The sequence below is a fragment of the Saccopteryx bilineata genome, chromosome 1 (assembly GCF_036850765.1).
Source record: "Saccopteryx bilineata isolate mSacBil1 chromosome 1, mSacBil1_pri_phased_curated, whole genome shotgun sequence".
NCBI lineage: Eukaryota > Metazoa > Chordata > Mammalia > Chiroptera > Emballonuridae > Saccopteryx > Saccopteryx bilineata.
Window position 1 is genome coordinate 53,186,974 of NC_089490.1, and position 23,811 is coordinate 53,210,784.

At 35.7% G+C, this 23,811-nt stretch overlaps 1 protein-coding gene across 1 annotated transcript in view; it reads right to left on the minus strand.

The window, feature by feature from the left end:
- Positions 1-5,659: 5,659 nt before the first annotated feature.
- ELOVL4 (ELOVL fatty acid elongase 4) overlaps positions 5,660-23,811 on the minus strand; it is a 33,450-nt gene continuing 15,298 nt past the window's right edge. The window contains exons 2-6 of the mRNA XM_066253976.1: positions 16,975-17,162; positions 15,251-15,331; positions 12,202-12,373; positions 11,083-11,210; positions 5,660-7,706 (exon numbers count right to left, since the gene is read on the minus strand). Of these exons, the coding sequence (XP_066110073.1) occupies positions 7,434-7,706; positions 11,083-11,210; positions 12,202-12,373; positions 15,251-15,331; positions 16,975-17,162 (842 nt within the window). The 3' untranslated portion in view covers positions 5,660-7,433. The remainder of the gene's footprint in view (positions 7,707-11,082; positions 11,211-12,201; positions 12,374-15,250; positions 15,332-16,974; positions 17,163-23,811) is intronic.

The window sequence follows — 23,811 nt, forward strand, 5'->3', positions numbered from 1 at the left end:
TTTAATCATTTAGTAGCATCTCTCGGTTATTAGTTCTGCTGCCATGATATGCCAGTGCTTGTGTTCAAGTAATCCTTATTTCACTTAATAATGAGCCCAAAGCACAAGCGTGATGATGCTAGCAATCCACAATGCCACAGAGAAGCCATAAAGTGCTTCCTTTAAGTGAAAAGGTCGTTTTTGACTTAAGGGGGAAAAAACCATGCTGAGGTTGCTGAGATGTAGAGTAAGAACAAATCTTCTATCAGTGAAATTGTGAAGAAGAAAAATTCGTGCTAGTTTTGCTGTCGCACCTCAACTTGCAAAAGTTACAGCCACAGTGTATGATAAATGCTTAGTTAGCGTAGAAAAGGCATGAATTTGTGGGTGGAGGATGAACAGAAAATGTGTTCCTGTTGATGGCATGTTGAGAAAGAATGCATTTAGCCTGTACGAAGACTTCAGCAAGGGACCCCCTGAAATAAGCAATACCAGCCATTTGTTGCCAGATTGCCAGTAAGGAATGGTCACAGAGATTCAGGAGTAGGATAGGACAGCAAAATACAAAAATTGCTGGAGAGAGAGAGAGAGAGAGAAAGGGAAAGAGGGACGGAAGGAGCATTCACATAAATTTTATTACAGTAATTGTTACAATTGTTCTATTTTATCATTAACTATTGTTCTTAATTTCTTATTGTGCCTAATTTACAAATTAAACTTTATCATAGGTATGTATGGACAGGAAAAAGCATAGTATGTATAGAGTTCAGTACTACCTATGGTTTCAGGCAGATTTACTGGAGATCTTGGACCATATCCCTAACGAATAGGGGGGACTACTATATTTCATTCTAGGTAACTGTAGGTGAAAATTCAACTATTTGCTACATGGAATATAGTATCCAATTTCCCACTGCTCATGAAATTATCATTCAATTAGGTCAGATAACCAATCCAATCCCATATTATTGTCTTTGGAAGTTGACTTCTTGATTAAATTTTGGTGCTCACTGTTCACAGTGGCCAAGACAAGGAAACAACCAAAAAGCCCTTCAATAGAAGACTGGATAAAGAAGATGTGGCACATATACACTATGGAATACTACTCAGCCATAAGAAATGATGACATCAGATCATTTACAGCAAAATGGTGGGATCTTGATAACATTATACGGAGTGAAATAAGTAAATCAGAAAAAAACAAGAACTACATGATTCCATACATTGGTGGAACATAAAAACGAGACTAAGAGACATGGACAAGAGAGTGGTGGTTACCAGGGGTGGGGGGAGGGAGGACACAGGAGGGAGGGAGGGAGAGAGTTAGGGGGAGGGGGAGGGGCACAGAGAAAACTAGACAGAGGGTGACGGAGGACAATCTGACTCTGGGTGAGGGGTATGCAACATAATTTAATGACAAGATAACCTAGACATGTTTTCTTTGAATATATGTACCCTGAATTATTAATGTCATCCCATCAACATTAATAAAAATTTATAAAAAAAAAAAAATTTTTGGTGCTCAATACTTAATTAGGTAGGGGTCCCTCCCTGAAATAGATATTAATCAAGGTATTTCAAATAGAAAGGGCGTTAATGCAAAGAATTAGATGCTTATAAGATTATTGGTAATTTGGAAGAGTCAAAGTAAGAAGCCACCCTTAGTCTTTTGACTTCAAATTCATATGAACCACATCTGTCATGATTGCTATCAATATTACCACTGCCTGCATTCACAAAATTCAAAAAAAATTGGTATCAAGATATTGCAATATGTAGTTCCGCTATTGTCAGCACTTATACCTGTAAAAGCCCATTTATATAATTATATTACTGTAGAATGATGGCATCCACCTCCTTTCTGCCTTCCAAAATGTCCTAAGTGCCTCACACTTTAAACCTAAATTTGTGAGAGAATCCGAGAAATGTAATTTTTAGTTCTCCAGATGCTGTAATACTGGGAATGGAAGGAGAGAGAATGTATCATGGAAATAAAAACAGATTTGTCAAACCAATAAATATCTAGCACAGTAACCTAAAGATGGTTTTTGGAAGAGGTTAACATTTAAGGTAGATTCTAGGATGTGACTCCAAATCTCAACTCTAATTAGAAATGTGTCCCCTGCCTGACCTGGTGGTGGCGCACCTTGGTGTTGACTTGGGACACTGAGGACCCAAGTTCGAAACCCTGAGGTCACTGGCTTGAGCACAGGCTCACCAGCTTGAGTGTGGGGTCTCTGGCTTGAGCGTGGGATCATAGACATGACACCATGGTCACTGGCTTGAAGCCCAACGTCACTGGCTTGAGCAAGGGGTCACTGGCTCAGCTGGAGCCCCCCAATCAAGGCACATAAGTGAAAGCAATGCATGCATGAATAACTAAAGTGCTGCAACTATGAGTTGATGCTTCTCATCTCTCTCCCTTCCTATCTCTTTCTCCTTCGGGAAGGAAGGAAGGAAGGAAGGAAGGAAGGAAGGAAGGAAGGAAGGAAGGAAGGAAGGAAGGAAGGAAGGAAGGAAGGAAGGAAGGAGGGAAGGAGGGAAGGAGGGAAGGAGGGAAGGAGGGAAGGAGGGAAGGAGGGAAGGAGGGAAGGAGGGAAGGAGGGAGGGAGGGAGGGAGGGAGGATTCCCTAAATTCATCTTTTGTTTCACAAGCTCCTATACTCCTTTTCTTTCTGGAAAAAAGACCAGACACCACTGTTACAAGCATGTAATAATGACAGTAATGACTCAAGCATAATGAGAACACTTAAGTGTTTTGAATAAGTATGGCTTTGTTAAGCAATTATTCTTTCATGACCATATAATATCTTTATTAAATTTTCACTATGAGAATCAACTCAAAATATTTGAAATCCAACTGTATATATACAGCTGTTAAACCCTAACTATATAACATGTTTATTAAAATGTAAATATTGTATTTGATTCCAGATTAATTACAACACAAGCCACATTCAAAGGTGAGGTGTGAATGTCACTATCATCATGCTACCCTACCATGCAAGACTCATAAATCTACCCACCCTCTCATTACCAAATAACTAGACAATCACTGATCTTGAAAGACTGGTTCCTAGGATAGCTTCCTCACAGGGAGGGGAAACTCAGTTTAAATATAATGCATTAGGGATGACAAAGAAGGAATTTCAGCTGGATAGTTTCCTTTTTCCTCACGGCAAATTCAAAGAAAAAAAATTTTAAACTGAGAAGAGCAATCTAACTGGCTTCTCCAAAATTGCAAATTAAAAAAAAGGGGGGGGGGAGGGATTTAGGGATACCTGGGGTCTGTCAGAGTATACTGCCAGAGCATATGGACTATGCATAAGGACAGATAAAATACCCTCAAATCAGTCTTATATTTAAATTGGGAAATACCCAGTAATCTCAAGACCTTATCTTTTTAGAAATGTCTCTACTAAAACTTCCAAGACTTTGTTTTAGAATGGCTTTTAATTTGGACTTAGTCTCTGTATGCATGTTCAATTATAATATGATCTTCTGTTAGCTACATTAGATTATTATATATGGCTCACAAAAATGAGGGGTTATTTCAAAATGAACATAAAGTGATAAAATACCCCATTTTTGTGAGCAGTTATAATTAGGGAGATAGATATCAAGCGATGTGTTTCAGCATATATTATATTTATTCTCAAAGGAGATACTACGTTAAGGACACATTCCCTGGGAAAACTTCACCTATATGAATGGGAAAAATAAAATTGTAGTTGAATTTCTATTTAAAACCAGATGTATCTCCAAGGAATGAAGGTATGAGGGAAAATGTGTTCACATGTGAACATGTAAACATGATTTTGTGTTAAAAAAAAAAAAAAGGAAAGAAAAAAGACCTAAGATAAGGGCTTTTTAAAAAAAAAAAGTTTAATTTCTCAAAGGATGTAGCAAAACTTAGACCTCTAAGTCTAAAGGAACTTCAAGGGATAATTCAGATCATCCCTTACCCATCCAGAATTCCTGTTAATCATCTAAAGACAGCTTTGACCACCTTCTCCTAAGTCACAGTGCTCTTTTAGTGAGTGATGTGTTCTAGATTCTGTCTTCATCTGGTACTAGTTACCATATATCAATTTTTTTAATTTAGATCTCTAATCCCCTTAAGGAATAAAGGAATTGTTCCATCCTACCATTTTTAAAACTTTAAAAAATAACAAAATAAAAAGCTGTGCCTTCCCTCTATATTTTATATTAAGAAAACCAGCTTCTAATACTTGTATGATTTGCAGAGTTTTGCAACAAGGAATCGGTGTCTATTTCTCCAACTTTTCACAACTCTACTTCTGGTTCAGATATCATCTGTCTAAAATACCTAAGATTAAACATGAATTCCAAAATACACTATTAAGGACTTGTTCTCCAAAGTCCTTTACTTCGTCAAAACGGCTTGCACGCAGAGTGGCAGGTGACCAATCTCATTTACACAGGTTTTATGCTTCCTGCTCAGACGCTGGGCTCTTGTCTATGGAGCTCAGCATCACGGGCCTCTCAGCTCTACAGTCCTACTTCAATGCAGCCGGTAGGACCCTGAGTCTAAGACCCCACGTCTGCACTGAGCGCCTACATCTGCAGTCACCTCTTTCTCAGTAAGGGCAGCTACGGATGCCGCTGGCTGTGAGGAAGGCTGTGGTGAGGGAAGCACGGAGACAGTGTGACCAGCTCAGCGTGATGTGGCATCTTAATGAGGGTGAGATTCCAAAGTTCATCACCAACAGTCAGTACATAATGCCTGAATTGTTCTATTACCAAAAGGATAAGACAGCAAGAATCACTTCTACCTCTTGATTCTTATTCATGTAACTGAGCTGCACGTATGAAACTAACCTGGAAATTAAAATATTCCCAATAAACAACAAACCACAGTAAGATTTTATGTTCTAAACTGTGAATATAATTATTCATATAAAAATATTTTTGAAAGCCTAGAGAGTGTGTAAAAAGAGAGAAAAAGAGAATGACTAAATTAATGCTAGTCCTGAAATTAGTCACCAGTCAGTGTTCATCAGCAAACCAGTCAAAAGAAACACAGAAAAAAGAGCTACTGTCCTCAATTCTTTTGGAAAACGCCATTGCAAATATTTAATAAAATCCCTGTTTTCTACCTAAGAAAATGTTTCTGTAGTGACAAAGTTTTAGCAAAAAGCAAATGTGTTCCTCCTTCACCGATTTTTGGGTATGAGGCCGGCCATTTAGTAGAATGGTAGAGATATTATGAAAGCTACTAGAAAAAGCTGTATTTATCAAATTTTAAAACCATCCATGATACAGAACCTTATGGCATAGTGGGAACTGAATGATTTAAACATGTGAAAAAGAGCTCCTACACTTTATTTTCTGGCACACACACACACACACACACACAGAGCACTGAATTAAGTGTTAGAGCTTCCATTTGAAATGACATGTAAGATTAATTTAGCGGGGAATGTTCTGCTTTGTGTCTGGATCTAAAAGCTCTTCCACAGGTGACTGATTTTTAAAAGAAAACTATGCTACCATAAAAAAATTTTTTTTTACCAGAAATTGTAAACACCCAAGTTCTAGGTTCATTTCTTTTCTGCATTTGAAATTGGCAGAATTTAGCATATTATTAACAACTGAATCAAATAAATACCCATCTAGCAGATAATTTATAATATAATAAACTGATTAACAAAAAATATCATTTTTCCCACAGCAGAAGTATATTTATTGTGCTGAAATCAGGTAGCAGGGAATGAATAGCTCTGGGGAACCAGTACAGAATGTTCACAAAGATTTACAAATCTCTAGTCATTACACACTGAGCAGCAAAAACACAGGTAGTGAATCCTCTTTGACCAATTAGCGAATTTTCTGTAATTCTCATACTGCATGCCTTTGTAAGGGGGTGTGTGATTTTAATGCACAATAAATATTTTACAGTTTACAAATATTCTGAAATAGTAGATCTGCACAAACAACATATATCCTGCACATGCAGTTTTGACATCTTGAGATACTCAGAAATATTCATGCTTTTTTATTGGTCATATTTTCTCTTCCCATAATGATCCCTGTGCGACATCTCTAACAATCCAACCTATGTAATAAGACACTGTACAACTTCTCTTTCTTAGTGAATTTCCAGTTGTTCACTTATATCACATGAAATACTTCATTTGTAAATAGCATATTTAACTTTCTTGTTCTGACTACTCCCACTTTGACTCAATTTGTGTCTTAACAGTAAATGCCTTTTAACAACCAAGCATTGAATTTAATGATCTTTAGCACCAAGAAGTCAAGAATATTGCACCAAAATGAGTTTATACTTCATATCTAGTTAATAAATTAGATCTTGCAACTCTGTCACAGGAAAATATCACCCCAAAATTAAACACATTGAAAGAGAAGAATAGTTTCACAGAAAAGTTTGGTGTATGTCATTTGTAAAAAAAGAAAAAAAAATACCAGTGGATTTGAAAGTGAACATTTAAATTTACATTAGAGGACTCCTTGATTTTTTTAATTAAAATTTATTTAATTTTAAATGTTCTTTCCAACAGAAGAGGTAGGTATATTTCCACATATGAAAAATCGCTAACAGCCACAAATCAAAACATTAAGTCTGATAAAAGTCAACATACTGTCTCCTAAAAGCACATTAATGTCACTATTTTATGATGTTACTAATAAAGACATGAGTTGTTTCATGTTCCAATCAGACAATAATCTTAATTTTCATAATACAGTTCTGAGAGTAACAGAAGTATTAAAGGCTGCCTTTTCATCACAAAAACTGCTGCCCACAGTGATTTGTGCCACAAGTCACGGTGACCTCTGGGTCGCCAGAAAGGATTTTACTGTAATTCTTTCTTATTTTCACCAACACCATCATCATCAAGCCTCTAAAAGTCTACAGAGATCATCAGATTTTAAAAATTTAATTAGAACCAAAAGGGTACATTCAGACTAGAGGGGGAGAGATTCGACCATTCCAGTCAGCAAATGAATTCAAATGTGCAAATTTTAAAGTATCTGAATTTCTAGTTTTGAACCAGAAAATGGAAGGTAACTGATTTTAATCAGCAGGTAATTAGTAATTTAGCCAAAAAACTCATAACAACTGTGTTTCTGTGATCATCAGACAGAAGAATGACTGTATAGAAGATACATGAAAAATCTCATGCATTAGACAAACATGTGAACAGAGGGAGAGCCTCCAAAGTCACATAATAATTGCTTTGGTTTGGACAACATCAAAGCTAATAAAAAAAATGTTTAAAATAAAAACTTCATAAATAAAACATCTGGGTACCATATTTAACACTTGACTCAATCTAAAGGTTACTGATGCAGAGGAGCACATTTGCCTTTTCTCCCCACCCTCAAACCCTCATTTGCTTCTGTTTTCCCTGAAATTTTATGAAATGGGAGCTTCCTCCCTATCAACAACAGTTAAGGCCCAGTTCAATTTACTCTCCTTTTGCTTTTCCATTTTTATGTTTTTTTCCATTTTCTGTCACCAGTTTTCCTGATTTGTTCACACCGTTGGCTGAAATACCATTCACAGCTGTTTTCCCAGGTTTTGATTTCTTAGGTTCATTGTATGTCTGAATGTAGAAGTTGAGGAAGAGGAAGATGAAGCTGATGGCGTAGATAATCAGACCCCAGTGCATCCACTTTGGGAAGGGGCAGTCAGTGTAGAGAGACAGTGTGGTGTGCCCAATGGTCACGAAGAACTGAACCTGAAACACAGAATCAATGTGTGGTAAATAGTAAACAACTTCAGAATCTTCTGTATAGCTAAGACAGGCCCAATTTCTGCCAGACTGTGTGAATTCAGTAGGCCTGTGTCTCCCACACCTGGTTCTTTCTCCCTCGGGAAGCTGTTCAAATGCCATCTCTTCAGTATGACTTCCTGGTGACTGGGACTGGAGTGCCTCCACCCAGCTGGCCGTCACAATCCCAATAACCACAGGGTTTTTATTTTGTGCAGGATTTTATTTTCCTTTTCATAAGAATTATAGCTATCTGTGAATGGGGTCTTTTTCTCTCAAAATATTTTATTGTATTGTACTCACCTTTTAATTTTAATGAAGCCCTTTATGGCTTCTCCTTGGCAAATCCAAATTGCTTGCATCACTACTCTTGTGCTTTGGGACCATTATTAAGTAAAATAAGGATTTATTGGACTCAGTGTGGAACTGAGCAGGGGAAACGTCCAAACTTAGATTCTTGTTAGGTAAAGGAGAGTTGGATCAGATACCCAATATTTGCGTTTTTTCGGGAAACTGCCTGATAGGTGGTTTCCATCTCACCTGTCTCATATTGCTGATATGGCTCAGCATCCTCAAAATGCCTGAGCACCATTGAAAAAAAAGAGTTCTTTTGTTATATTACATTGTATATATGTAAGCATCCTTTTTTGTTCATTCATCCACCAATGGACTTAAGTGTGCTTCCAATACTTGGCTATTGCAAATATTGTATTAAAAATTGGAGTACATATATCTTTTTGAATTGTTGTTCTCCTTTTCTTTGAATAAATATCCATGAGTGGGAAAAAAAAAAGAATTATAGCTATCTGCAATTGTCTTTTGCATTTGATGACTTCTGGATCACCCATCTTTACACTAGTATAGAACTCCAAAGGGCAGGCCCCTATGTTGCTATGATGATGAGTCCTGAACCTTTGACACAGTGTCCAGACTCAATGAGTAGCTGTTGGATAATGTTGAATAATATTCTCTAGTGAGAGGGAGTGTGAGTGGCCTCAGAGAGTGAAGTGAGAGGACTGGAGTCCCTTCAGCTTGGTGCTGTTCCCATCTTTAGACTGATTTCTTTCCACAAAATTGTCAACAAGCTGGTTTATACTCTTTTAAAAATAAACTTCTTACAGAATAGCAGACAGATTATAGGCATTTAATTAATACTACCCTTTAAAAACTAAGATCTTTGGTAAAATTTAGTAGTTAGTTGAGAATAAGTACAAAAAGAATCTCTTTCAACTTGAAGAGTTTTTAAAAGGAGAAAAGCCAAAATTAAGATGCTTTTAATTAAGAAGAGGCAAATCAGTTTAGATTCTATCAGTAAATAAGTGGCTCACAAAATAAAAACTATGAACTTCATGGAGTTCAAAAGTGTTAAGTTTTTACAAGATCGACCCACATGATTAACTGTTGTAAGAACTTCTGGCTTGGACATATGCTACCCTTCATAAAATTACTATCCTATTTGGAACAGACAATTGTGATTTTCTCTTTTAAGGATAACATGATCAGTATTATTATATTAAATATTATTAAAATAATTTATTCCAGGTAAACCTCAAATTTGTATCACATGAAAAACTTTCCATGGCCAAATCCAAATTTTAAGAACTTTTGATTTCACAATGGTTCTTAGAATCTACCTCACCAAGAAAGGGTATGTATGTGGGTGTGGCATCGTTCCAGGAGAGTCAAGTGCTGGCTCCAACAAAATAGCTATCAATAGTTCATGTGATTTTTGTCATCTCTTCATTTTCCTGGGACCATTTACTAATTAGTTACTAAGAGGAATCACAAACTGTAAACAGCTTACACAAAAACTGAGGGCAGCATCCTGTAGCATTCTAGTTACAAATGAATCCTTCACACCCAGCATTCCCCAAAAGTTGTGTTTCCTGTTTGGTTAGCCAGCTGTTTAGCAACTGAAAGCAGAGATGGTAGTATTTCCAAATGTGATTCCACTGATAAAATTGTGTACATGCTATGATTAAAGCAAATTATAATAAATTCCAAGGCTCGAAGACCAGCTACCAGGTTGGTTTTGGATTTCCAGTTTGATTGCTGGGCTGGTGCCTAGCTCGGCATGTTATTCCGAAGCACCCAGATGCTCTATGAAGTCCTCCTGGCATATATGCCGGAAATTGTCTGCTTTAGTGACTAGGAATTGAAAACACCTAGCTCTGTTCTCCAAGAACTTCATGTTGGAGAATTAAAAGGAGTTCTATGGTCCTTCTCCCTTCCTTTACCCCAACCCTTCTTTGGCTCTATGCTTTTGATTCAGCTTTTACATTCTAAATATTTGGGATTTATTAACAAGAATTGAAAAATGGAACAGCAAACAGGATGAAGAGAGAAATAATAACATTTTAAGTAAAAAAATTTTAAATATCTATGAAAGAAATTGTATTATTTTTCTAGTTATATATGAGTCCATGTAAATCCTTTGTGATGTGCTTAGATCTTTACTCATTTACTTCACAGATATTTTTAAAGAATATTCCCCTTAAACAAGAGCTACCGTGTTTCCCCGAAAATAAGACAGTGTCTTATATAAATTTTTGTTCCTAAAGATGCACTAGGTCTTATTTTCAGGGGATGTCTTATTTTTCCATGAACAAGAATTCGCATTTATTGTTGAACAAAAAATCAACATCTATTAATATGCTGTAGTCATGTCATCACAAACATCAGCATAACCAGCCACACTCTGAGTTCCATCAAGAATTTCTTGGATTCTTTTACCATGTACAACAATCTACCCTGTTTCCCCCAAAATTAAGACAGTGTCTTATATTAATTTTTGCTCCTAGAGATGTATTAGATCAGTGGTTGGCAAACTGATTAGTCAACAGAGCCAAATATCAACAGTACAACGATTGAAATTTCTTTTGAGAGCCAAATATTTTAAACTTAAACTATATAGGTAGGTACATTCCTTATCGAGGTAGCACCTGCACGTGGTATTTTGTGGAAGAGCCACACTCAAGGGGCCAAAGAGCCGCATGTGGCTCATGAGCCACAGTTTGCCAACCACTGCACAGGTCTTATTTTCAGGGGAGGCCTTTATTTCTAAGCTTGAAAAAAAATGCACTAGGTCTTATTTTCGGGGGATGTCTTATTTTCGAGAAAACAGAGTAGTCTAATCTTTTAAATACATTTAAAAAGCAAGTGGCCATAATCAGCAGGTCTAGGAACAGGTTGCTCAGAGACAAGCAGCCTTAACTCCCACAGCTGGAGCATAAAGTTGAATTTGTAATAGAAAATTGTCTCAAATGACTCAGCACTTTGCAATTAATAAACTCAAACATTTTCAGTGTTTCACTAGAAGAAACTTTAGAAGCATTTCACTCACCAGCTGCAACATGGTCAGGTATTTTTTCCACCAAAGATACTTCTGAATCCACTGGCCAAATGCAGTTAACCCATAGTATGAATACATAATCACATGGATAAAAGAATTCAGCTGGGCTCCAAAAAATGCTTCAGAAAAACAAATTTTATTGGACAATAAACCATTTAGATATGAAATAAATGAGTTAATTTTATTTTCTAACTCTTAATCTTGAGTAAAGATTAGAAATAAAAGTTGTAAAATACTACTATTGAAAAAGCCTTCTCTTCAGATCATGGTAGGTATTTTTAAAGTTTAGATTCAGGTTTTTAACATATAAAAAATGTTCTTCACATGCAAAGGACTTGAAGGTAGTGAGCTTTCAAATGGGATACTCCAGTAGTTGAAGTAGGCCCTAATATATAACTATTGTCCATATTACTTTTTATTCTATTATTCTTTTGGGAAACAAGTCATGGTACATATAATGGGTTAAGTAAATTTCTAATTGCCTCATTATTGCCTTCATATATGCCAATATACAGATCTATAAAAAAATGCCCATTTCTTAGGCTTCTAAATAATTTTAAATGGAAAGTAGCAAGGTGAACGGTACTATAATGACTTGTACCATGGGTCCCCATCAGAGGAATGGTCTATTTTCAGCTCAATAACAGAAATCATATTCAATCTTGAGGCAGATCTTAGCCATGCTGTAAATTCAGATGATCTTTAACATCAACAAAGCTGTATACAATTTCCTTTGAGTAAAAACCAACAGGCTGATTTAAGGCCTATTTTAAGCAGGACTGGGCTCTCGCCTTGAACTGGAGATGGAGACTTCAGACAGAGGAATTAGATCTTTGTTTCCTTTGGATCGGAACAACCAAAACTGCTCCCGATCAAAATATTTTCTACATCTAAAATTACTTTATGCTCATCTCTGGTGTTAAAGTAGTCAGACAAAAAGCTAAAGCTTTACTGTCCTCAAATTTTTTAAAAATGAAATTAATGCAGAAATAATTGATCATGAAAGCAAGTAACATTATAGACCAACTCAAATTCTCAGGTCCTCATTACTTTCCACCCAAAATGTTTACATAATTTAATACATGCAGATATGTTCCTGAAAATATTCACCTTGTCCTCCTGCGACCCACTTAATTCCAATCCACCACAATGTAAACATTGTACAGTGATGATATACATGAAGGAAGGAGACTTGGTTGTTTTTCTTCCTTAGGATAAAAAACACTGTGTCCAAATACTCAATTCCTTTAGATACAAAGTACCACCACAGAGCAGCAGCTATCTGCAAAAAGGAAGAAAAGCATGTTATAAAACACCAGAATGACATCATCATACCGTTTTCTACTCATTGTATTATGAGACCTAAGTAATTTTCACTACACAAAATATATAAGAAATGAAATCATTTTGCCTAAGTAGCTGTGAAATCAAGGCCTCTATCTATGGGGGGAAAACAGGAAAGACAAGAGCCTAAATCTGTACTGACTCTGTACCAACAATACAGAAAACTTTCATGTTACATAGCTGGATCCCTGTAGTACCAAACTGCTGAATACAGAGCTATAAACACATTCACATTGCTGTTTTTCAATTTGGTAGAAAAACTGAGGTATTTCTTTTGTAAAGGTACTTCAATTGCTCATGCTTAGCCTATACTACATACACCTCAGGTATTCATGTGAGAACGTTTATGGGTAGCAACCATCTCTGTTAGTGTCTGTCTCTCTCATTTTAGCACATGCAACAAAGTACCTAAACACAGTAGTTTGTGTTAGGCAGTAAAATTTTTTAAATGATAGACTGAAGTAAACAAACAGAAACAACGAATATTTCCTAGGTCATAAATATAATCCTGCTTACATGAATAAGTCTTTTCTTTTCCTGGGCTCTAATTAAGACACCAGATGGTACAGAAAGATTACTATACATGCTGAGATTAAGAATCCAGGGATCCAGTGAGAGGTGACCTCTGGATATGTGTTTTAAAATATTTTACAAGAATTCTACTATACTAGTAACCTGAACTCAATTTTTTTTACATCAAGTATTTTCTGTCTGTGTCCTATGTACAAATAACAAAGAACATAACTGAATACAGCTTTGTGTGGCAGGGGTTTGGCAGATTCAATCACAGACAGGCCTGGATGTTTCAGAGTTGGCAGATCCCTTCCTCATTTTACTCCTGCACCTATTGGATATCATGGTATCATGGGCTTTTTTTTTTTCTTTTGAAAAGAAAATGATATAAAGTATGGGGCACAGAGAAACTAACGTTTGAATTTACAGGTACAAAATTATTTACTGAATACCCCTGAGTAAGAATATTGTTGAAAATTATAGAATTGGTTGAAAATAGGCTTGAAATAGTTCACTCACAGCGACACACTATGTAATATTCACTATTATGTTAGTACTTTAAGATACAGTAACCATTTTGGCATAGTAAACTTTATCTAGAAGGTAAGAGATAACGTTTTATTTTCCCCCACCTCATCTGGGCCTCTAAATTAACCACAATTTTATGAAGAGTAATAAATAATTCCTATCTTTCATTTATAAACTGCATTAGATAACTCTGTGTAGCTACACCAAACTGCAAAGTGATATTCTTGGCTACGTAACAACAAACAGTAAAATATTTATTCTACTACATTTAATATTAAGAGGAGGAGAGAGAGAGAGGAAAATGTCAAATGCAATCTGTTGTGAATCTCTGGTTCTTTCTCCTCCTGGATTGCAGTTCTCACAATAGCTAATTTCTTTAATTGTCTAAATAAAAAATATATTTAAAAAAACTGTTCATGCATGCCAGGAGGGTAGATTCACAATTACCAGAGTAGTATTTGTAAACCTTTATCCTAAAAATATTAGTATGTTGTTCCACCCAAGGGGTTCTTCTCTTAAGTGTACTCCTAAAAGAAAACAAGTTAAATACTTTTTCCTTTTCCTTTTCCTCTCTCCCAAACCAAGCAAGACCCCAGAAATCAGTTATACACTGAGGGGGTTCTCTGACGATGTTTATCAGAAAGAAATTTTCTTTCTAGACAACAAGTCTATGTAAAGCACTCCCCACATTCTCATTCACATCACAGATCTTACTTTCTTGCTGAACATTTGTTTACATAACTACTGTTTGCCTCTCCCACCCTTCATTAGAATGTCACCTGCATAAAGGCAGGGTTCTCTTATCTCCTGTCTTTTCACCTTGTCCCCAATGCTGTTCACACTATCTGCACATGGTTGATGTTCAGTACACGTATATTGAATGTATAAAACGAATATGACAACCAATGAGGTGATTTTTTTCACTGGCACATAAGTCTTTTAATAGAAAAATGAGGACACGGACATTAAAACAGTTTGATTATATTATCTAATCCTAATGCCACAAAGCTATTTTTTTCAAGGGAAGCTACTACATATTATATTATTGCTACATATATTACATGTAACATAAAACAAGTTTATTTGTTTTATGTATATACAACTTTTAATATAAATCACAGTACACAGGAACAGTTTAATAAGTATTAAACAAATTATTTTATTGTTAGTAAATAATAAGTAAATTATTATTAGCTAATAAGTAAATTATTATTAGTAAATAATAAAGTAACTTAATAATGTATTCTTTTTCCACTTGAGTAAATGGTACATAATTTTACTAATGTAGGTGACTGTAAAATAAAATATAATATCATTCTATTACTATTGGTTTATTTTTCTGCAAATATAATAAAAACTGAGTCTATATCTTTACAAATTGTGTTATACTTAATTCACTAAACATTTCATAATTCCTAAAACATTTGTTTTACCTCAGATTTTCTTAACAAAAACTTAAGTCTCTTTATGATTTTCTATTCTTGACCAAACACAACCAAAATCAAAAATATTTTTATACTAAACATGATTTTTTTTTCTACAGCATTGCATTCTAGTAATCCAACACGCATCCACTCTCGCACCACCAAAAGAAAGACATTGGAGGTATGAAAACAGATTTTTAATCATGTACTTAAAAAAGAAAAAGATAGCTTTACTGACTCAAAACAATCTAGTACACTTTTACCACTATATAAAAGTATGTCTTTTACAGACTAGATACTATAAACTTAGACCTACTTCGACTGATTAAGAGTATTTTTAATGTACTTACCCTGACTTCATTAACATTATCAGAATAATCCACACTCTGGCAAATATAGCTATATCCTGCATTATATGATCCCATGAATAACTGGAAAAAAGGGAATAATATTCGAAGTAAAGTTTTAGTAGATACAGCATTTAAAAAACACTAAATACAATATGTAATCGTTGAAATTATTATTTTTTTCTATTTTTTATTTTTTTGTGTCCCTCCTCTCCCCCTGAAATTATTTTTAAAAGCAATATTATCTTAAAATTTTCAAAGGCAGACCCTGGCCGGTTGGCTCAGTGGTAGAGCGTCGGCCTGGCGTGCAGAAGTCCCGGGTTCGATTCCCGGCCAGGGCACACAGGAGAAGCGCCCATTTGCTTCTCCACCCCTCCCCCTCTCCTTCCTCTCTGTCTCTCTCTTCCCCTCCCGCAGCCGAGGCTCCATTGGAGCAAAGATGGCCCAGGCGCTGGGGATTGGCTCTGTGGCCTCTGCCTCAGGAGCTAGAGTGGCTCCGGTCGCGACATAGCCATGCCCGGGATGGGCAGAGCATAGCCCCCTGGTGGGCAGAGCGTCGCCCCCTGGTGAGCGTGCCGGGTGGATCCCGGTCGGGCACATGTGGGAGTCTGTCTGACTGTCTCTCCCCGTTTCCAGCTTCAGAAAAATACAAAAAAAAAATTTTTTTTCAAAGGCATTCAATATTTAATGTGTTGGAAAATTTAAACTTTACTGTCAAATTATTCTCAAACTGAAATCTCAGTTAAAAATCACATGTAACTAACTTTTAGACTGTGATATCAATTCTATCTATTCCACAATATTAAGAGAAATTTTGATTGAACATGACTCAGATCTAAAAATTGCACTGATTTCTATTCTTGATCCAGAGTGGTTTGTATCTAACAAATTGGGAAAAGTACCAATAAATTAGTTTTTTTTTTTAACAAGTTGAGAATCTATAGCCTAAGCTGTCAAAGAAAGATTTTTTTAAAAAGGAGAGGACTATTTATTTTCCTACCACCACCAGTGCAGTTCTCTGGGTTCATACACAATGCTAATAAGGAGTCTTTTGGGAAATGAATTCCTTTCACTCTCAAGTTAAATAATGGCTGTGTCAATCTAGCCTTTAGGATGTCCCTTCAAAATGTCACAGAGAATTTGAGATGCCCAGAAAATAATACAATAATTAGTAGTAATAGCTGTATAACAGTTAACTCATTTTAGTTCCAATCCAAACTACAATGATATTATATAATAATATTTAGTTTGAAATAGGTATTTTACATCTGCATATTTTGATCAGTTACAAACCTAAAGCTTTTGAGTAATAATTATAAATAAATACGTGCAACTATTTAAATGCTGAATGCTTAACATGTGCTAACACTATACAAAAACTATCTCACATTTATCTCTGATACCCTAGAAGGTAGGTATTTCCCCCAACTTAAGGGGAAATCGGTCTCAGAAAAGTTAATTAACTTCCAATGTCAAAACAGCTCAAAAGGGTTATTTTAGAATCCAGTCTGTCTGCTTAAAAATTTCATTTTAAACACCTGTCCTATCATTATGTAGGTTTTATATCTTTGTTATCCAAAAATGAAAAATGTCAATAATATAAAATTTAGTTTTAGAGTAACTAACAGTTATCTTGGGGTACAGTGTTACAATGATGGCTTCACATATTCTAATTTTTAAATTTCCATTAACCCTGGGGAATTTTAAAGTGCATTTAGTAAACCTACCTCTCTGAAAATAAAAAGATTAAGCAAAACCATCCCAAAATTATAGATAATGAGCACTAAGCGCATCTGAAAAGGTTCTCGGGCCTTCATCCATTTCGGACCCAGCCACACGAACAGAAGATAAAGAGTACTTATACAAAGCGTTGTCCATGGAGACTGCATTAGAGGCCAATTTTCCACGCGTTTATCTACAGAGAGAACAGAAGAACATAAAATTCATTAGACAATACATGTTTCACAAAATAAACTTATTAGGAATTATGTTTCAACTTAGTTCTCCTAATTTGACCCAACAAAAATGCACAGCATAAAAACCGAGGAAACAAGACTGATTCTTGTGAGCAGCTCATCACATCTGGCACACATTATGTTTTATAGAGAACCCAGAAAACAAAGACAAGAAATAATGCTCACTAAAATATACAACAAACTTAGAATGAGATGAAAAGTTAATGAAAGACTTCATAGATAGAAAATAAATAAAAAGGGAGAAAGTTGTCTTCCATATTAAACACATGAAATTTATCAGTGCAATTGGAAGCTGCTTCCTCCTATGTCTAAAAATATGTCTGAAACAGAAAAGAATTATTAAACTGAAGAGGTGTGGGGCAATGAAAGCCATTTCCTGAAGCGCAGTTATATTCTGGGAATAAACTTAGAAATCATTACAGTTCTGTAATTTATTTAAATGATAATCATCATACTCAAGACATTTTTCTTTTTCCATGAGAACAAGTCTCTATTTTTTACCCTTGAATATAACCAATTTATGTGCTTTTCTCTAAAGCTACAAGTCATTTACCTTATATGTGTGTAAATAGATACATATAAAATGTAACATATTTTATTTAAAATGAATAGTGTCCTCAATATTTAAATATGCAACCATGAATCAATTTTACAATAGTTCTGCCACAAGTAAAACATTTCTAAGAGAAGCATGAAAATAAAATATAGGGTTGACAAAATTAATATTCTAATATATTATAAAAAGATATTGAAATTAAAATTATATTTCTAAATGCTCAACAGCCTGTAAAAGGTTGTGAACCTAATGTCTACTTTATTCTTAGTAATGCAGAACAATTCTATGTTCTATTTTCAGAAATATTTTATATTTTTAAACAGTAAGAAAATTTGCTACCTTCGTCAGTTCCTCAATCTAACTGAAGTAAATTTAATTTACTTGCTCATTACAGTGTCCCTGTTTAAACTATCTATTTTACTAAAACTATATATGCAAAATAGCTCTGAATTAGATAATTATGTCTCAAAATACTTGACTTAAAAATAATCTAGTTCTAGTAGAAAATAAGATCCAAGACATGAAACCAAAGTAGAACAATATTTAATCACAGTCGCAAAGTGATACAGTAACCAGAGTTTCTACAAAATCAGAGTTGATAGAAAAATTGAATAGTGACTTGAAAGAAAAATACATATGAGAAAATGAAAACTGATTTTATTCCATAGTTTACAGGAAGCCTATTTACCTATTCATGGAACTTACTGTTCTATCACTTAAACCAAAACGTATTCCAGAGTTAAAATAAAATAAAAAAATACTTAAAGACAGGAATGAGAGAGTAAATCTCTCACAAGGAGGGAGCGAGTGGCTTTTTGTTTGAAGGCATTTTGCCACGACAGTCCTAACAGTGACTGTTCACTTTTCTTTCATGTTGTCATATTGCCCTTCTATGACCATATCTTTCTATGCCAAAGTCTCCCTTAAAACATGGGGGTATTGATCTACTTAGATCTTTATTTCTCTATATCACAGAAAAAAAACTTAAGTCAAACCCCCTAAACCTTAAAGCCCTGGCTCTATTTCAGGCCACTAAAGAAGGAGTTGCTGTGGTATGCTATTCCTATCCACAACCTGTGTGTTCCATGAGTTCGATACAAAGAGCTAAAGGACTTCTTTAAGGGATAAACTATATAACAAAGAAAGGAAGATAAATTCATCTATAAAGAGATCCTAATTCTAATTTCTAACACCACAGATTATTTCTCACTTTTACCACACAACAGAATTCCTACTGACTTCAAAGAAAGTTCTGAGCAGCAACTTAAAAAAAAATTAGAGATAGGTCTAAAAACTTCCCTGAAACCAAGAATAAATTAAAAATTTGCTCTCTATCATGTGGGTACCATTCTCTATTAAACAAAAATATTTAAAAAGAGAACCAAGACAGAGAGAGAAGAAACTGAAGATCTGATAAGCAGAGAGTAGGTAAGAAATAACAGCTCTCAGAGAAACCATGCAAGACTCCATCAGTAGACAGTTTAGTTTTGTCTTGAGAGAGAGACAGGAAGGGACAGAGATGAGAAACATCAACTTGTAGTTGCATCACATTAGTTGTTTATTGACTGCTTCTCATACATGCCTTGTGGGGGGGGGGGCTCAGGTCAAGCCAGTGACCCCTTGCTCAAGCCAGCGACATTTGGGCTCTTGATCCCACACTCAAGCTTGGGATTTCAAACCTGGGACCTCAGCGTCCCAGGTTGACTCTATCCACCAGCGCCACCAGGGATCAGGCAGTAAATGGTTTTAATGCTGCTCTGCTACCGTGCTTAGGGCACAATGTCTGCATCTATAAAAACTGAGGTGAACAAGATTAGTGCTTTTCCAACTTTAATGAGAAAAAGAATCATCTGGGGGGTTGGGGCTGTTAAAATGCAGGTTCTGACTCAGTAGGTCTGGGGTGTAGCCCATGTTTAGGAAGATTCTGCATTTTCTAGAAAACTCTAACTGATGTTCTGCTAATAGTTCATGGACCACCTTTTGAGTTCCAAGAAACCAGTTGAAGCCTTAAGGGTTTTTATTTGTTTGTTTAACATCTGAAAAATTTTACTTTTTAAAATAATTAGGAGAGAGAGTGGAATTGAAGGTGAGGAAAACTGGATCAAGAAATAGGCAATTTCCACTGCAGGGGCACAGTTTGCACTGCCAGAGCACCTGCACGCTGCCATTCCCTCAAGCACTCATCATCCTGGCCAGGTTTGCACTGCCAGAGCACCTGCACGCTGCCATTCCCTCAAGCACTCATCATCCTGGCCAGGTTTGCACTGCCAGAGCACCTGCACGCTGCCATTCCCTCAAGCACTCATCATCCTGGCCAGGTTTGCACTGCCAGAGCACCTGCACGCTGCCATTCCCTCAAGCACTCATCATCCTGGCCAGGTTTGCACTGCCAGAGCACCTGTACGCTGCCATTCCCTTCAAGCACTCATCATCCTGGCCAGGTTTGCACTGCCAGAGCACCTGCACGCTGCCATTCCCTTCAAGCACTCATCATCCTGGCCAGGTTTGCACTGCCAGAGCATCTGCACGCTGCCATTCCCTTCAAGCACTAATCATCCTGGCCAGGGACCTTTGTTTAAAATGTAATCTTCCTGAAGGCAGGCATGAGGTCTTTCATTCCTATATTGCAAAGTGTAACGTTTATTTGACAAATAAATGAAGAGTGGGGTTTTTTTCATATTAATCCTTTATTCTCTATCCCTTCAGTGAAATCCAAATGTACACTTTTTTTCTTTCTTTCAAAATTAAATGGGTGACACTGATCAATAAGAATACACGGTTTCAGGTAAACATCTCTATAGCATCTGAACTGTTGATTGTGTTGAACATTTACTGATACTCAAGATTTCTTCAGTACAGCAACCCTGTCCTGCAGCTCTCCCCAGACCTTCCTCTACAGTGGCATACTACTTGAACCCGAAGTCAACATTTAACCCAGAATTTAATGAGTATATGTGTGCTCTACAAGACTCAATATCTTTAATGCTCTTACTTCTTTGCCCAACAATGCAAATCATGTATTCATGCTGCGACCACTAAACAAACTTTTTTCTCAGCCTATAAAAGGCCACATTTCACACCAGATCCTTCTCAAATTAGCCCTTCCAGCTCTTAAAAATTCCACTTCCAATGGTTACTATTGAAGTTGTAGTCATTGTCAGGGATCTGAACAATAGCACAAATTCCATTCTATAATATTTCTGTTAAACTTCCCCCTGTATTTGCAGTTAACTCATCCTTGTGAATTTACTTGCATTGATATTTCCTTTAGTACTTCAGACAACATTCAAATATCCTATGCTTCTTTTATAGGTCCCTTTTTCCACTAAAAACGAGGACTGAATGTCACAATAGTGTCATACAATAACATGAAAATTCACCATTACTAATAGGTCCCCTCAAGTATTAAACCAAAAATAACATATAAGAGATTAGAACGGTCAAGGGAAATCATGAGTATTGAAGCTTTACATAATTTATATTACCTTAAAATAATAAATTACCCAACTTCCATTAACCCAAATGTTTACATAACTTTTTTATATGTTGCCTTTTTTCTAAGAAAGAAGCGTGCATTTGCTTGCCAATTTTTTTTCCTGCTCTCCCTCCCTCCAAGTTGTACTGAGAAATAACTGGTGTACATCACTGTATACTTTAAGGAATGCAGCAGGATGATTTGATTTACATATGATGTGAAATGACTAACACAGAAAGTACAGTTAACATCCATCTCCTCATACAGATACAATAAAAAGAAGAAAAAGGAAAAATTTTTCCTTGTGATGAGAACTGTTAGGATTTACTCTCTTAACTTTCCTTTATATCATTCAGCAGTGTCAGCTACAGTCATCATGCTACACACTACACCCCTATTACTTACCTTTCAGTATCTTATAACTGAAAGTTTGTATCTTTGACCACGTTCCTTCAATTCCCCCTTTTCTTATTCTACAATTTTGGTAATCAAAAGTCTGATCTTTCTCTCTAAGTTTTTTTTTTTTTAATAACATATTTTAAAGATAAATTATAAATTAAATGCCATACTCAAGTTACACTTAATCCAAGTGTAGATTATGCATATTATAGTAAAAGAAAATGTATTTCTAGTACGTTGTCAATACCCTAGTCCTACACAGTTATGAGTGGGATTCTATACCATGAATTTATTAGGAAAAAAATTCTATTAAAAAATACTGGCCCTCGTGGCCACCCCTAGAGTCAATTCTGTCATCAAGAAATATCGTTTCATAGAACTACCTTATGACCCAGCAATCCCTCTACTGGGTATATACCCCAAAACCTCAGAAACATTGATACGTGAAGACACATGTAGCCCCATGTTCATTGCAGCACTGTTCACAGTGGCCAAGACATGGAAACATCCAAAAAGCCCTTCAATAGAAGACTGGATAAAGAAGATGTGGCACATATACACTATGGAATACTACTCAGCCATAAGAAATGATGACATCAGATCATTTACAGCAAAATGGTGGGATCTTGATAACATTATAAGGAGTGAAATAAGTAAATCAGAAAAAAACAAGAAATACATGATTCCATACATTGGTGGAACATAAAAATGAGACTAAGAGACATGGACAAGAGTGTGGTGGTTACCAAGGGTGGGGGGAGGGAGGACATGGGAGGGAGGGAGGGAGGGAGAGAGTTAGGAGGAGGGGGAGGGGCACAGAGAACTAGATAGAGGGTGGCGGAGGACAATCTGACTTTGGGCGAGGGGTACGCAACATAATTTAATGACAAAATAACCTAGACATGTTTTCTTTGAATATATGTACCCTGATTTATTAATGTCATCCCATTACCATTAATAAAAATTTATTATAAAAAAAAAAAAAGAAATATCGTTTCAAATGGCTTTTCTGTAACATTCTTGGGAATTCTCTATCGAAAAGCATTTTTGAAGGGGATTAATATGGCAGAAATATAAACTGATTCTAGTCGATTTGTTTGTCAAATTGTCTTATTTTTATATTTTATACTATTGGTAGGTGACTTAAGCTCTTATTTTTGAGTCTATTTACTAATAATTGTAAGTCTTTCATGTTGCATGTAAAACTTTACCTAAACAAGAGGTGTAGAATTTTAGATTTAGAAATAATCCCTTTATCTTAAAAATGAAATTCAAAGAGATCAAGAGACTCTCTCATGCAACCTGGCAGCTATTCCAATACCACTCAGTCACCATGTCATCAATACAAAGAAGAAAGTGTCCCATTTATTCCTAAATTATAGGTACAAATGATATTTTAAGATAGAATTCAAGAGAAAGAAAAGTTCCCTTAACATTAAAAAAAAGAAACAAAAAGAGATACTCAAACCAATGGAGTCTCACACTCTCTTAGTGCTGCACCCTAGCAGACCCGGTCTAGGATCGTGAATGCTTTGGAAGCCATGGCTCAGAGAGTGGTGGGAAAGGACAAAGGATGTCTAGCCTGGAAAAAAGAAAGAGATCTCATCACATTCTAAAGAACCTGACGAACGATTAAATTTATTCTTTTTTTGAAGCATAGAATTAAAACCAATGAGAGTTTTAGGGAGCTAAGTTATACTTAAATTCAGAAATTCTAATTACTGGGTCTTTCTTTCTATAAGTAGAAAGAACTGTTGTTTTTGGTAATGAGTTTCCTATCCTAGCTTTAAAATAAAGCAAACCTAAAACTAAATACTAAATAAAGCAAATCAAGTTCAGGGGCAAGAGTCTTTATTTTAATAAAAGAATTACCAAGATACATTACCTTAACCCTTCCAGACCCGTTAAGGTTAAATTTTTCTTGGAAAAAGTTCCCATTTAGAACATTCTGGCTGTTTCATAAAGCTCATGCCAAGTGGGACTGGTTTGTTTACAAACATTAGTTGGGTCAGTAATCATACAATTTATTTCTATTAAAGGCCATGTAATGTTTATACAACGGTATGCAGGTCAAAACTCACAAACTATTCACTGAAAATTAGAGTTGATTTTATTCTATGTAAATTATACCTTTATTTTAGAAATGGGAAGAAAAATC